At 49.8% G+C, this 16807-nt stretch overlaps 1 protein-coding gene across 1 annotated transcript in view; it reads left to right on the forward strand.

Moving 5' to 3' along the window:
* The window catches only part of Nos1 (nitric oxide synthase 1), an 85758-nt gene that overhangs the window by 20923 nt on the left and 48028 nt on the right, over positions 1–16807 (forward strand). The window contains exons 3-7 of the mRNA XM_059249430.1: positions 7257–7385; positions 9618–9763; positions 10414–10576; positions 11644–11735; positions 13969–14110. Coding sequence (XP_059105413.1) covers positions 7257–7385; positions 9618–9763; positions 10414–10576; positions 11644–11735; positions 13969–14110 — 672 coding nt within the window. The remainder of the gene's footprint in view (positions 1–7256; positions 7386–9617; positions 9764–10413; positions 10577–11643; positions 11736–13968; positions 14111–16807) is intronic.

The following is a 16807-nucleotide window of genomic DNA, read 5'->3' on the forward strand; positions in this document are numbered from 1 at the left end:
TTTGTCTATGGAATAATGGCAGTAATCACAGCAGCCGGGCCTGGTACTTACTGAGCATGGCCAGTGCTGTACTGAGTACTTCAAGATTGCCATCTCTTTTCATCCCCAGCCCCCTCCAGGGTAGTACAGTCTGCATCATGTATGCCTTGACTCTCTCTCTACCCATAGATTCACTGGGGCGCAGACCAAAAATACTCACAAAATTCCATCTATACTGAACGACTATTCTTTTTATTACCTCCTACCTAATGCAGCAGTAGGTAATGTTTCTAGAGATAACTTATAGTACAATGGAGACTGGGCTGGCAAGATGGCTCAGTGGGTAGGAGCACTTGCTGAGGAAGCATGAGGACCTGAGTTCAAATCCAGCACCTACATAAAAGGCTAGGCAGGGCTATACATGCCTGTAACCCCAGCATTTGTGGCTGGAGACAGGAGGATATCAAGAGATTGCTGGCCAGCCAGACTAGGCAATGTGGTGAACTTCAGGCTCAAGGAGAGACCCTGCTTCAAGGGCATAAGGCATAGAGTGATGGAGGAAAACACGTGATGCCCTGCCTCCTGCTCTGGCCTCTGCAGGCACAAACATGTGACCTGTACACTCAAGTGTATACAACACACACACACACACACACACACACACACACACACACACACAGAGTACACTTGACTCACATGCCCCATCTTGCTTGGCTCAGCTCACCCACGCTGAGTCCCACTGCCCTTAAGAAGCAGACCCTTCAAAACCATGCTTTCCAGAAACTTCTCCCTAACAAGGCCTTCTATCCATTGCACTGGGTGTCAGAATATAGTCTCTGTCAATGCCTTCCGCCCCACTACCTAAGCAATCTGTTTGGTGATCCCTGGTCTTTATAGGTCCCTTAATCAAAAGACTGTCACCAGCTCTGGGGAGATGGCTCCATCAGTAAAATGCTCGCTGCACAAGCATGAGAAGCTGAGTTCAAATCACCAGCTCCCATGTAAAATGCCAGGCAACAGAGTATACACCTGTAACCCAGTACTGGGGAAGCAGAGACAGGAGAATTCCTAGAGCTCACTGGCCAGCCAGTCTAACTGACCAGTAAGCTCCATGTTCAGTGAGAGACCCTGTCTCAAAATGTGAGGTGGGGAGCCACTGAGGAAGATACCCCAATAGGGACCTCTGGTCTCTACATACACATGTACAAACAGGTAGAGATATGCCACACATGTGCACACACAAGTACACATATAGAACGCTCATGTGCACACACGCACGCATACACACACACACACACATACCCCACATGCACACAAAGACACCAAGTCCTGCTGTCTGGGGGTCAGAGCCAGAGTGGAGCCAGGAAATGGGGTTTGAATGCCCTTAGACCAGTGTTTGGGTTCAGCCCTGTGGGAACTTCCACATATTCTGATAACGGTTTGTTTCCATAGCAAGTGTACTCGGTGCAGGCTGTCCCACCTAGCAAGGCCGTGGCATTTGATGGGGAGCCAGGGAGAATTCTCTCAATACTGAGTCACTGTGTGGCACTCTATCAAAATCCTTTTCCTGTAACCTTAGCTCAGGCTGAGCCGCCCACTCCTTTTCCCAACTGATAGCTGAGGCCCCTTGACCTCCCGACAGAGGTCCTGACAGCTCTAGAGATCCCTCCCTTCATTCCTCTTGCTCCCAAGATACTTGAAAGGCTAAACACATGTGTGTTTAGCAAGTTCACACGCCGGACAAGACCCGGTGGAAATGAGCCACAGGTATCTACAGGATTCATTATTAAAATTAATTTCTTGGGCACATAGCCATTCTAGTGTAGTGTGGTCACAGGGCCAAGTTTAGGGTTGTCTTGGAACATGCGACTATCCAGCAGTCTCTCCAGGATGGGGGTCAATGTAAGTTTTCTAGCTTTTATTTTGGGGGGGGGGCATGCATGTGCAGGTACACATGTGTGGATGCATATGCACATGTATTGGACATGGTGGTCAGAGGTCAATGCCAGGTGTCACCTTCAACATTCTCTATTTTTTTATTTTCAAAAATTCCTTGCACGTATCCAGTACATCTTGGTCATATCCATCCTGCATCCCCTCCTTCCAGCACTCCTCACTGTCCTACCCTAACATACCCTCTGCCTCCCTCCCAACTTCATGTCCTTTTGTGGTTTTTATTTTTTTTATAACCCAGTTAATGTCACCTGTAATAGGTTGTTCATGCCCCAGTGGGTGATTCCACTTGATTTTTCTGAGCCGGGGGGTCTCTCAACTGAACCCATTTTGACTGGACCAACTGGCCAGAGTGCACCAGGAATCCACCTGTCCTCTGTCCCAGGGCTGGGGTTCCAAGCACAAATTGTGATCCCTGGCTTTTTCCATGGGTGCTGGGGATCTGAACTCAGGTCCTCAGGCTTGCACAGCCAGCTTTTCAGAAACTGGGCCGTCCCTCCCTGGCTCACGTTCTAGTTTAAAAGTCTCTTCATCTCAGGCATCTGAGCTGCCTCCGCTAGAGCAGGTCTGCTTCCTGGGTACTCCTCCTCCCCACCCCCATGGACTAAACATGCTAGGATGGGGAAAGGAAACAGAGTGAGCGGTTGCTGGCGTCCATAGGGTCACCGCAGGGACCAGATCACTTTGGACACAATGCTTTGTGCATTATACCCCACAGAAACCATTCTCAGGTCCTAAGCACAATTGGTTCCGTGCTCCAAGCAACAGTGTGCTCGTGGCGTGGATGCTCCAGCACCATAACTGGGTTAGGCTGGCTCTCCTGAAGAAGTCGTCCCCACAGGTTGGAGCAGGCGTTGCCCAGGGTTGCAGGAGGATCACAGTAGGCGGCGTCTAGCCCCTGTGGTGTGGTGGCCTGCTGCCCAGCTTATGCCTGGCTCGCTGTCCTCATTTCAGGACAAGTCCAGAGGAGGCAGGTTGGCGCAGGGCGGTCACAGAGCAGCCGTGGCTGGTGCCAACAAGGAAGAACGGAGATGCCGGCTGACTCCGCACAAGCTTGGGCTCAGCTCCAGGGCTCACTCACCCGGGCTGCATAACCCAGTCCTGACAACCTGGTGCTTTGTGTCATGGTTATGACAGAGAGAGCCCAAAGTCCAGGTGTGAGCAGAATGGCTCCTCTCTCTGTGGCGGGTAATAGCCAGTTTCATGATCATAAGGCTTTCTCTCCGGGTGAGGGAGTGTCTGTCCCTGAATTCCCTTTTTCTACATCATGTCAGCCATGTTGAGTGAGAGACTACTTAGTGACTGAATTCTAACTTGTTACCTTCATAGAGACCCTGTCTTCAGTGGGGTACTGTATCAATTCCTTTCCTTATTACCGTGACAAAATACTCAACCAAAGCAACCCCTGGAAGGAAGGGTTGATTCCGGCTCACGGTTAGAGGGTGGAGGGGACAGCATGGCGACAGGAGTGTGAGGCAGCTGGTTACATTGTATCCACAGTCGGGAAACAGAGAGATGAACGCTGGAGCTCAGCTCATGTCCTCCTCTGTGTTCAGTTCTAAGACCCCAGCCCATAGGACAGTGACACTCACAGTCAGAGGTCGGTCTTCTCACCTCAGTGAACTTAATCTGGAAACTCTCCTGCTGGCATGCCCAGGAGTCTGTCTCTAATGGTGATTCCAGACCCTCCCAAGTGACCACCACAGTCACATTCAGAGGTACGGGGCTTTGGGGCATCGATGTAAGGATCTGAGGGGACACAATTATTGGGAACACACAGGTTCCTGTCATATTGAGGTTCTTGCTTCCTATACCTTAAACACTTCCTCCCTCCAGCTCCCACATTCTCCCCCATGCTTCTCAAGAGTCTGAGAGTGTCTCATCAAGTTTTCAGAACATCTATGACCCAGACAGGAAGCCACCCAGCTGGCTTGGCCTTTCTCACACCCCAGACTCTCGGCTGCTGTTCCTGTACACCAGGCTCAGCCCGGCTCCGCTCTTCCAGTCCCCACTTCCAGAAGATCTACCTTCCGGCTGTTCTACCCTCCCCCCCACCACCACCAACCACAGTGTTGAGAAAGCATCTTCAAGACTCTCAGCCCTCCCCCACTCCCTCCCACAATCCTTGAGATCCTTAGCATTTCAGTTTCACGATGGTGAGAAAGCAATATTTATTCTGTAGAAATAGGACTTCAGGTTATGCTAGAATATGCAGCCCAATCGCTGCAGCTCCCTGTCGGTGAGAAATCACAAGGAGAAACACCTGGCACTCTTCCAGTGAGATTCGCTACTGAGCCGGGATGGCCTGTGGGTTAGGTGTCATAACGAATTTTCTTCTTATGGTATTTTCACTTTATGATGGGTCTGTCAGGTTGTGACCCCACAAAGAGTCCAGGGACCTCTATTACCCTGGCTACATCCAAGCAGCTTCATGTTTCTCTATCCTCCCTAAATTAAGACCTTACCAGAGTCCTTGGCTGTGCATTTAGGCCACTCCACGGTTTCAAGCATGCTAAGATCAAAGGAGAAGTCAGACATGATGCTTTTAACTTAGACTTGTAACTTGGAGAAATGGAGAGGGGTGGACCCCTGGGGCTCACTGGCTGGCTAGCCCATTCTACTTGTGGGCTTCTGGCCAATAGAAGATCCTGTCTCAAAATAAGGTGGATAGTGCCTGAGATAACACCCAAGGTTGTCCTCTGACCTTTAACACACACACACACACACACATACACACACACACAGGCACAAAAGCCCACCTGCAGGCTGTGCTAAGTGCTGTGAAGATGTCTAGCATGTGGTAAGGGTTGCTGGAGAGCAGGGCACACAGGGCTGTTTCCTAGAAATTCTGGAAAGATCTCTAATCCAATGGCATTTGAGCAAAATAGGCCAGTGGCAAAACTGGAGACATCCTTGGCTTTGGGGACTCTCCAGTCTTGGTTTCTGTCATAATTACAACACACTGACACTACAGCGTACAGAAGCTATGAACAGGCCAGGCCTGATGGCAGAGGTGTATGTCTCCAACTACTCAGGAGGCTGAGGCAGGAGGATGACAAGTTCAAGGTCAACCTGGGCTACACCGTGAGTGCAAAGCCTGTCTGGAAAACGTAACAGAATTGTGTCAAAGGCTGGGGATGTAGCTCAGCGGGAGACACTCATCCAAGTGTGTGTAAAGGCCTGGGTTCAGTTCCGGTCCCTCATAAAAGAAACAGGCAACAGGATGACCAGTGAAAAACTTACCATTGAAACTTGAGCTTTGTATCACATTCATGAAACACAAAGTATCGTTCTTGTTTGGGTTTTTATATTGAACCGTGGAAAAATGGGAAAATGTGCTCTACAGAAACACACAGGCATGCATTGCTTGGGCCTGTGGGCTACAGAGCCCAGACCCCTGCCTCAGGACAGCCATTGAGTCATACCTGCTCCCCAGTTACAGGGCAAGCATTATCACCTACATGGGGTCCCTCAGCCTCCGTGGAGCCTGAGTCCCCAGGCCTTTCTCTCAGGCTTCAGCAAAGCCCTTGGCAGAATGAGTTCAGAAAATCATTACAATGCCTCCTCTCACACTTCTGCAAGCCTCCAGCTAGAGCAGGTGTCCCCCACCCCCACCCCCGACACCCAGAAGCGTCCATCATCCTACAGAGGATACAAAGCCAGGAAAGGACAAGTGTGGCCACCAGCTCAGTCCACATGTGCCCGCTCCAGCCTCATGGTCCTGGGCACGCTAATCTGCATTTTGAGCCTAGACCTTGGTTCCCACTCAGAAAAGCCATGTGTGTCCTGTATGCAGGGCCCCTGTCTGCTACACACGTCTCTGTCTGTTCGTTTGTCCCCTCCTGGGTCATCCATTGTCACTGGTGGCTAATTAAAACATCAAAGCCAAGCACAGCAGCCCCAGCAAGGCATCTGGTGTGCTATCCAGGCTCTCCCATTGGCCTGTTACCTTGTTTCTCTGCTGCCTGGTGGGAAGGGCTGAGGCATCCCTCCACCAGCCACACCCTACGCCTTGTCCTCATTCCCCTCCACACTCCGTACCTCTGCCCTCCCACCCTAATGGGGAAACCATGTCCACCGCTCCCTCTGGGATTCCTGCTGTCACTCAGCCTCCAGGGCACCAATGCAAGCAGCCCAGAGCGACACCCAGGATTGAGAGAGGAAAGCAATGCTCAATGCTGGTCTTCAAAGACTCAGGCTGCCAGCGCCGTCATGTCACTAACTCATAGCTGTCCTCCTGCCTCAGCCCCTCCAAGCTTGTGAGCCATGGGCTTGACCTTTAACCTTTCCGTCTCTCTTCTCCCCCCTCACATGGCTATGCCTGGGTTTTTCACGTGGGTCCCAGGAATCGAGCTCAGGTCCGTGCGCTTGGTGAAGCAACCGAGTCAGCTCCGCAGGCCCCTGGTCCTTTGAACTTAGCAAACTCATCCTGACCACAGGCCCTCGCGTTCACCTCTCTCCCTCCTCTCTCCCTTCTCCGCTCAGGCTCCACCCCCTCCCTCCCTCCCTCCCTCTGTATTCTCATCCCACCTGCCACCGTATCATCTTCATATCTGTTTATGCTTTCTCTCCTGTTTCAGAAGGCTGAGCTGGCCAGTGTCTGCTCCCTGAGAGTGTTTGGCCATGAGTTCTGAGTTAAGATGAAAGGTGGCCGTGAGAACTTGGGAGTTAGAACTTGCTTATGCATGAATCACACAGCTCAGACTTGCTCCCTTCCCCCTCTCCATTGCCTCTCCCATGGGGGTGTCCCCATCAAGCAAATGACCCGGTTTCTACAACTCTAAGGACCACAACTACTCAACAGCTGCTAGTTTCTCTGTCATTTATTCATTCAACAAACGTTCACTGGTTCTCTATGAGGTAGTCTAGATATTAGAAAGTGTAGTCTAGAGCCGTACAGTGGTGGCACATGCTTTTAATCCCAGCACTCGGGAGGTAGAGGCAGGCGGATCTCTGTGAGTTCAAGGCTAGCCTGGGCTACAGAGCGAGTACCAGGAAAGGCTCCAAAGCTACACAGACAAACCCTGTCTCAAAACAAATAAACAACAAAAAAGAGTGTATAGTCTATTCTAGATATTCTTGACTCTGTGGCAAAGACATTGAAGGTCTATGACCTTCTGCCTCCTATCCCAGGATTGAATCCATAACATCTTTCCATGACATTGTGTGTCTTTTGCATAGGCCGAGCTGTTCATTCCTGGGAACCTCAGACACCCAGGGAAGGTTGGGGCCTTCTCTCTGTGAAGGTAGTGGGTGACCCCGAGAAAACTCTAGAAAGAGCAAAGCCTGCAAGTCTCGTATGTCACTTCCCTTCTCATTTACAGCCCCCTGCCTCGGGGAAACAGTCCCCTACCAAGAATGGCAGTCCTTCCAGGTGCCCCCGCTTCCTCAAGGTCAAGAACTGGGAGACAGACGTGGTCCTCACTGACACTCTGCACCTCAAGAGTACATTGGTGAGTGCTGGGACTGACCCACCTCACAAGAGGGGGGGGGCTACCTATGGGGGGTCCTGTGTGTGGCAATGTGATCAACACTACCTGAAGCTCCCCCCATGAGAGGCCAGAATCCCCACCCACGTTGTGACAGCCAGAGGGTCGGCAGGCATGGGCTCACACCTCCCTGGATGCCCCACTGGTGGGTTTTTATGTGTGAGCACCCTGCTCCCAGCAGAATTTAAGGATCCTTGCACATCCTTTGCCTCTTACAGTGTGATCACGGATGGGGTATTGAACCAACCCTTCCTTTGCTTCACACTGTGGCCTCTGTTCTTTACTCTTAATACTCAACATTCTTAATACTCAACATTCCAACCCATTGCCTTCCATTTTTGTTTAAAAAAAAAAGTGAGCCGCTTGAAGGAGTGTTGTATCTGTCAGCTAGTGCACTGTAACAAGCAGGCCTCAAACTCAGTGGCTGAAAACAACTACTATGTATTACTTTTTAAAGTCCACAGTCTAGCCAGGTAGCTCTGCATTCCTGGCCAAGAAGTGGTTGATTTTGATGGGGTCTATCTCATGCACCTTCAGGCACTTGAGAAGACAGCTCAGGTCAGGCTGCTCTAGGATAGCCCTGGCAAAATGTGACTGTGTTCTACATGGCCTCTCCTCTCCCAGCAAGCAAGCTTGGGCTTACCCCCAGGGCTGCAGAAGATTGCAAGATCTCTCTATTTTCCATTAGCATACAAGACCCTTGAGACCTAGGCTGGCACACGGCCCAGGGTCACTCCTACTGGATTCTATGGGTCCAAAGCAACCGGATCTGAGGGGTGAGGGGCTGACTGCATCTCGGGGGAGGTGTGGTATAATCACGTCACAGGGGATGCTGTGCACGGAAGGGAAGAGCTACGGCCACCTTCGACATCAATCTGCCATAGGATGTGTTCAGACACATTATTAGGAGCTGGGCGGAGGGGAGCTTGATTAAAGTGCTTGCCTAGCACGCCCAAAGCCCTGGGTTTACACGCCAGCGCACAAGTGGTGTGGTGGTGCGTGACTGTAATCTCTACACTCAGGAGGTAGAGGCAACAGAGTCAGAAATTCAAAGGTTATCCTTGGCTTGGTCATATAGGCTAGCCTAGGCTATATGAGATCTTGTCCCAGTAGCAGTAGTAGTAGTAGTAGTAGTAAATAATAATAATAATAATAATAATAATAATAATAATAATAATAATATCATCGACGACAACAGATGATGAGATGTCATTATTAGTTCTCTTTGATCAACATAGAATAAAAAAGTTTCTCTGGAAATGGGTGTAATGGCACACACCTGTACTTTTAGTACTTGAGATGTAAAGGCAGAGAGTCAGGAACTTAAGGCCATCCTCAGGTACATAGTGATTTCAAGGCCAGCCTCGGCTATGAGACACTGTCTCAAAACAAAAAAATAGAAGATAGATAGATAGATAGATAGATAGATAGATAGATAGATAGACAGATAGATGATAGTGAGAGAGATGTTCAATGATAAATAGATGAGTAAATAACTAATGGATGGGTCAATTATGAGTAGATAGATAGTAGATACATAATAGAGTTAATAAATGATGGATAGATAGAGGGTAGGTAGACAGACATATAGATAGATGATTGATAGATTATTGATAAGTTGATAATAGATGATAGGTGATAGGTAGATAATAGATGATTGACATATGATAAATGATAGATAGAAAATTAAAAGTAGATGATTGATTGATACCTAGATGATAGACTAATAGATAGATAATAGATGAATAGATAGATATATAGATGATAGATCATAGATAACATATAGATGATAGATAATATATAGATGACAGATAGATGATAGATTGATAGAGGATAGATAGATAAATAGATAGATAGATAATATATAGATGATAGGTAGATAGGTGATAGATGGGTACATAATTGACAGAGGATTCAGGTAGAGATGTCAGAGGCAGACAGACCCTAGGCTGTTGCACCGTGGCTGTGTGTGTTCCAGTGGCAGGGCCCCTTTCCTAACTGACTAGTGCAAACACCCTGGGCAGTTCCTCAAAGGCTTCAACCAATCATGTCCAGCAATGATCTGAAGCTTGTTTGGGAGATCCCTTTGGAATAGAAGGCCGAGTCAAGCTTTCTGTGAGTCCGGGCCCTGGTCCTCAGTCATGACACCTGGTGGCGAGAAGCCAGACACTCACTTACCTCCTTCTTGGCCCCCAGGAAACGGGGTGCACAGAGCACATCTGCATGGGCTCTATCATGCTGCCATCCCAGCACACTCGGAAGCCAGAAGACGTCCACACCAAGGACCAGCTCTTCCCACTTGCCAAAGAATTTCTTGACCAATACTACTCATCCATTAAAAGGCAAGTACAGGAGCCTGGGCTGTTGGACCAGTGGGAAAATGCTCACCATTTAAGTGTGAGGACCTGAGTTCAGATCCCCAGCACTCTTGTGAAAACAGAGCATGTTGGTGTGTGTCTGCATCTCTACTGCGGGGGGGGGGAGTAGAGACAGGCAGATCCCTGGAGCTCACTGGACCGCCAACCTTGCAAAATTGATGAGCTCCTGGTTCAATGAGAGACCCTGCCTCAAAAAGGAAGAAGGAGAGAGATTGAGAAAGATGCCCACTGTTCCCCACCTCATAAAGGCTCCTTCACCTGTTAGTAGCAGAGCTTCGAACCTTTAAGACGTACACACACACACACACACACACACACACACACACACACACAGACATGCATATACACACATGCACACACACATATACACACACATGCACGCACACATACACTCATGCACACAAACACGCATATACACACATGCACACACACACATACACACATATACACTCATGCACACAGACATGCATATACACACATGCACATATACACACACACATGCACACACACTTGTGCACACAGACACACATATACACACATGCACACACGCACACACACACAGAACACTTCCAAGCCATCACATTGCGGCCCCCTCTCTGTCCCCACTCCCTTAGGTTTGGCTCCAAGGCCCACATGGACAGGCTGGAGGAGGTGAATAAGGAGATCGAAAGCACCAGCACCTACCAGCTCAAGGACACCGAGCTCATCTACGGCGCCAAGCACGCTTGGCGGAATGCTGCTCGATGTGTGGGCAGGATCCAGTGGTCCAAGCTGCAGGTAGGTGGTGACACTCAGACACCTGGGAGACCCTCTGGGAGGGAGTGAGCCGAGGAGGCAGAGGGAGCTTCAAAGGAGATCCAATCTGGTGCCATGCCTCCTGGTAGGATCCAGGCTGTCCTGTTTGCCGAAGACCCCAACACTCCCTTTTCCTTGCACCTGCCTGAAGGTGTTCACTTCTGCGTCCCTGGCAAGAGTCTGTCCTAGAGAGTAGTTTAATGTTACAAGTAGGTTGGTTTGTAGGATCAAGGCTTTCTGTTTGATGGGCTGTGTGAGCGTATATTCTGCATCCTGATGGTTTCATTACAGCGTTTCATTTCTATAACGTATTTTGATCATGTTCACTCCCCACTCCCTTCTCTAGTTGCCTTCGCATTCCCAGCTGGTCCTCTTCTCTATCCATGTCTTATATTTTATTTTTATGTTCTGTGACCCACTGATTTGATTTGGGCTTCTGGCGTGAGCTGGGGGGGTTGGGGTTATTCACTGGGGTGTGGTCAGCTCTCCAGTGCGACGCCACCAAAGGAAGCAAGAAGCCATCAATTGCCAGTAGCTCCTCAGGGCAGAGTGGGGTCTCAGGGCAGAGTGGGGTCTCATAAGCCCCCACCTCCACCCTCTCTTCTAGATTATTTGATTTTTTTTGTGTGTGTGTGCTTGTTTTGTGGGCCTGGTGAGCCCACAGAAAATATAAACAAGTGAGCCCGTTACAGCTCACTCCTTTCTCCACCACCCCGCTCTCTTAGTCATTTGCCTTCCATGCATACCTTTGGGGATATTTCCTCAGTTATTCGCATAGGGGGAAAAAAAACCAAAAGGCAATACAAAATTATACAACCTGGACCTCGAGGACAGCAGGGCTGGATATCTAAAATGGGGTGCAGCTGGAGTGTGTTCAGGGTACCTTAGAAAGAAAGCCCTACCTGGGGCTGCCAGGGAGATAGGAGGCAGCCAGCAATCCCACCATGCACTTTTGCAGCCAGCAATCCCACCATGCACTTTTTGCAGCCAGCAATCCCACCATGCACTTTTTGCAGCCAGCAATCCCACCATGCACTTTTTTTTTGCAGGTGTTTGATGCCAGAGACTGCACCACAGCCCACGGCATGTTCAACTACATCTGCAACCACGTGAAGTACGCCACCAACAAAGGGAACCTCAGGTGAGTTGTCCTGCTGGGTGGGGTAGGGCGGGTGCTGTCCCTGCAGCATGGAGTCCTAGTTCTGGATATGGCTCAGCTGCCGGGAGAGAAGGCTGTCCCCTCCTGGGGAGGCAGCCCAGATGGCAGAAATAGCCTGGCATTCTTCTCCCCTGCTCCTCCTCTGCTGGAAAGAACAACAGAAAACTGAGCGTCTCACTGGACTGTAGTTCCCTGCCACCCACGGAGAGGACAGGGAACTAGTTAGGATTCCTAGAAAGAAAAAAATAATAATAATAAGCTCCCATTTCCAAGTAGAGCCAGCTCTCACAGCATCCCACCCTGCTGTCCGTGGATGCCTCCCATTCCGCGGGACACTGTGCCTTCCAGTTCTGCCCCATCTGACCCCACCTTGGACTCAATACTGGAGCAATACAAAGAACATAGCCTATGGGAGCCAGCTGAGGCAGGGAGGCACCTTGGTCTGTGATTTTTACACTGGCCTCAGCTGCTCCCTCACAGATGAGACCCCATCCACAGCTGGCTGCACTTGTCAATCCTGCTGGTGACATCTGTTCCCTGCTGCTGAGACTCAGTCCCGCCTCAGAAACACCCAAGGCTTTTTCAGGGATATTCCCCCACACCCCCCACCCTGGGGTGCCTTGAGCTCGTTACAGAGAGGGCTTGTCTGCCTCCGGCGTGGATTTCCTCACCGCCTAACGCCACCAGTAGAGACAGAAATAATTTGTGTGCGAGGAATTCATGTTTAGGACTCTTTGCTAAGTAACATCGCCCTGAGAAAACATCAAAGAACTTTCCAGTGAATGGGCTAGAGAGAGGATGCTCAGTTGGTGAGGTATGCTCACCACACAAGCACCGGGGGTCTGAGTTCAAATCCAGAACCCAGGTGTAGCGGTACGCGCTTGCCATCCCAGGGCTGCGGAAGTGGAGATGGATTCCTGAGGCCTGCTGTCCAGCCAGCCTAGCAGTCAGTGAGCTCCACAATGACTGAGAGACCTTATCTCAAAAAGCACAATGCGCCCCTGGCCTCCGAGTACATGCATGTACACATGCACACGCGTGTGCGCACACACGCATAGAAAGATAAAGAGAACCTTCCAGCATATTCTAAACTCTGAATGATGGCAGGCCTTGCCAAGGCAAAGCCCTCGAGTCGCTTAGGGGCTCTTCTGGTGGTTTTCAAGGGACACTGTGAGCCGGCAAGAGGAGGGGGGGTCCCCCACACTCGGCAGCACCCCTCTGCTGTGTTCAACGATCTACTTTGGGGAGAGGAGCTTCATGGAGAGCTAATTAAAATAATCACTTAGGATTGTTGTCTTAAGATGTAAATCTCGGGTCTCAAAACTACGCCACAGACACAGGAGGATGTACGGCGCGAGCCGAAATAGTTTATGCCTGAGCGAGTGACTCAACAGCACAGGCCTTCCAAGTGCCCTCAGGTAGCTCCAGAAAGGCAGACGAGGAGGCGTGGCCATGCTTCTGTCTCCCTCCAGCTCAGTTCCCACGGGGAGAGCGAGTATCACACCCCACTCGCTATGTGTGGCTCTCCTGTTTGTCAACAGGCTTCTTAAATGTATGTGCACACAAACAGGCTCTGGCTGGTGGCCACGCACAGACATAGCCGTGTGTCTTCATGCCAGAGGGAAGGCGGCTTGCTTGTCTCCCATGTGGTGCGGAGATTTTGTAACTAAGAGATGTCGGAGCCTCGGTTTTTGCCTCCGTGAGTTGCCTTCAGCCCAGACTCTGTCCTCATTCTCTCTCTGGCGTCGGTGACACCGTGGCCTGCAGCATCAAATGCTGCATCCCCTGGCCTAGAGAGTAAGACCTACAAAACGCGCTCAGACACGGGGTCCAGGGAGCTCCATCTCAAATGCTGTTTATGGAGCTAGAACCTAGCGCAGCCTTGGCTGTGAGCCTGTGGCAGCAGAGAGGGATTTCAGACGAAGGATGGAACATGACATTCAGACAGGAGAGCATATGCCTTGCAGTGTGTGGCGGCACGTCTCTGTCACACCAGCCCTCAGGAGGCTGAGGTAGGAGGGTCACAACTTCAAGGCCAGGATGTGTGCTTCCCACCCTCCACCTTGCACCGACTATGGGTTTTGTGGCAGGAGCTGGTAACTCAACTCCTTTCCCACAGCTAGGGACCCGAACATCCGATCCCCAAGCTTTGTTGCTGTGTCCTCCAAAGGGCAAATCCCGCCCTGGTGACTCATGTCCTTTCCCCTCTCCCAAGGTCGGCCATCACTATCTTCCCTCAGAGGACTGACGGTAAGCATGACTTCCGAGTGTGGAATTCACAGCTCATCCGCTATGCCGGCTACAAGCAGCCAGATGGCTCCACCTTGGGGGACCCAGCCAATGTGCAATTTACAGAGGTGAGCTGAGAGGCACCAAACCCATCCCCGGTTAGGCTTTTGGTTCCCCCATGCTTTTCCACTTGAATGCTTTATCCCAGAGGGGCCAGCCAGCAAGGAACACAGGACCCACTCCTCAGACCTGCTCTTACACATAACCACCCACAACCTCATTCTCGAGACACAACCCTCCTTATGGGAGCTTCCGCCCCCCTTTCAGAGTTGAATAGACTGAGTCTTGTCTATTGCCAAGGAATTTATCCTCAACTATTAAATGAATGAAGGAATGTCTAAGACTCTAGGGAAGGTCTTCCAGCTTCCCAGCAGGAGAAATGTTGTCCAGTGAAGTCACATCCCTGGCCACCCTCCTGAACTGACAGATGTGGCCCCTTTCCTCCTTTCGTGTGTTGATCAATAGTTTGAGCCAAGTGTGGTGGCACACGCCTCTAATCCCAGCACTTGAGAAGCAGAGGCAGGGGTATCTTTGTGAGTTGGAGGCCAGCCTGGTCTACAACAGTGAGTGCCAGGACAGCCAGGGCTACACAGAGAAACCGTGTCTTGAAAAAAAAAAAAAAAAAGTTTGAGTTATCAATCCTTCCTGGAGCGAGCTTGACTCACCCAGGCATCTGTATTCCACAGTGCTGGGGACCAAAGTTGACAAAAGCTACCAAGAGAACCAAGACTGCCCATCTCCCTTCCCAGGGTCCCTTCCATACGGACATAGTGACCCGCAGTTCAGGGAAGAGACTCTGTCAAATAGGCTGTGCCCACTGGTTACACAGCAAAGAGATGCCAATGTCCAGGTCCCCCTTTACTCGACCCACACACACACACACCCTGCTTTTCTCCCCACCCCTGTGTGCTGGCTTCATATGCATATGGCTTTTCTCATTGAAATGTGATAATCCTGAGAACCGACTGTAACCAGGGCAACCAGGAGCCGCACCTGTGGACTCAGTGCCTGGGCCAGACTCCCCAGACTCCGTTCTACTTGGCTGGGCGCTAACTGCCAAGCGTGTACTTGGCTGACCTTGGCTCCTGCTTAGCCGAACATGACCGTGCGCCCCAATCTCCTTCCTTATCTGTGTCCAGAACCATCCCTGGCCAGGATGTGTCCTCCTGAAGTCAAGATGTAGGACTTCTGTTTCCACTCACACCGCACATAGAAACATCCCAAACCTGGCTGCGTTGTTATATGGAGCCCTTCATGTCCCTGATGGTGGCCTGTGCGTGCATATGCCTGTAAGCATGTTACACAGCTGAGCTGACCCCAACCAAGAGATCTCCAAGACAACCACAAACAGGGAAAGGGCTCATCAGTAGTCTTATATTGAGTATATTTTGAAATTATAGTAGTAGGGTAGAGCAAATTCGCATATGGATAAATTAGGAAACCTCATGGATTAAATATATTTAATTTTACTACTAAATATCATATTTAAAATAGACTCACTTCTTTGTGCATCATGGTGGTGTACACCTGTACTTCCAGCACTCTGGAGACTGAGGTGGAAGGGTTGTGAGTTTGAGGCCAGCCTGAGCTACATAGTGAGACTGTGTCTCAAAACAAAATAGAGCTGGCGAGGTGGCTCAGTAAGCAAAGGGTTTGTTGCATGAGCTTGAGGGCCTGAACATGGATCCCCAGCACCCACAGAAAGCTCAACACAGAGACACATGCCTGTAATACCGGCACAGAGGAGCTGCAGACAGGAGGATCCTGCTTGTTGGCTGCCGATCTAGCCACACCTGTGAGCTCCAGGTGTGGCCAGAGGCCATGTCTCAAAAAAGTTGGTAGAGCCCAGTGTGGTAGCACACACCTTCAGTCCAGCACTCTGGAGCCAGAGGCCTGCCTGGTCTACTTAGTGAGTTCCAGGACAGTCAGGGCTACACAGTGAGACCCTCAAGGCTGGAGAGATGGCTCTATGGTTAACAGCATTAGTGGTTCTTCCATAGGACCCTGGTTCAATTCCCAGCACCCACATGGTGACTCACAACTGTCTATAACTCCAGTTCAAGGAAATCTAACACCCTTTTCTAGCCTCCACAGGCACCAGGGATGCACCTTGTACATAGATGTATTCCCAAGCAAAACACCCACACACATAAAATAAAAACAATAAAGGTTTTTTTTTTTTTAAAAAAAAAAAAAAGACCCTCTCTAATAAAATAAGGTTGAGAGCCTACACACATAAGCACATACACAATATGCACACACCGCAGAGAGAACACTTAAAATAAAAATCAAATAATAAAAATGTATATAATTAGTAAATGAATATTGATATTTAATGCACTTTATTACATTCTATAAGCATAGATTTTAATATATTTAGTAAATGAACAAATGTTCTATTTAATTTTGGTGTCAAATGTCTCATTAAAATCTTAATCCATTGTTAATGAATTATTATTCATATGAGGTACATAGTTGGATTTAAAATTCACAGTTTAGCATGAGTATGCTAATGAAATGAGCCTCCTTTCTTGGGTTTTTTCCTTTTAATGAGGCCTCCAGAACACTTGGACTCCTGTGTCTCACTGTGTCTGTGGACAGCTGCGCATTTTCTACAGTGAGCCACAGCATTGGAGATCTCCTTTGTATCTTACAGCACTTAACACCACACATAAAGCTAGCCCGTAGGGGATGCCACAGTTAGTCAGACTCAGCCCTCATTCCCTCTGTGTGCCTAGCCGGCCCAGGAGACCCTTTCTGGAGAG

The sequence above is a fragment of the Peromyscus eremicus genome, chromosome 23 (assembly GCF_949786415.1).
Source record: "Peromyscus eremicus chromosome 23, PerEre_H2_v1, whole genome shotgun sequence".
Classification (NCBI taxonomy): Eukaryota; Metazoa; Chordata; class Mammalia; order Rodentia; family Cricetidae; genus Peromyscus; species Peromyscus eremicus.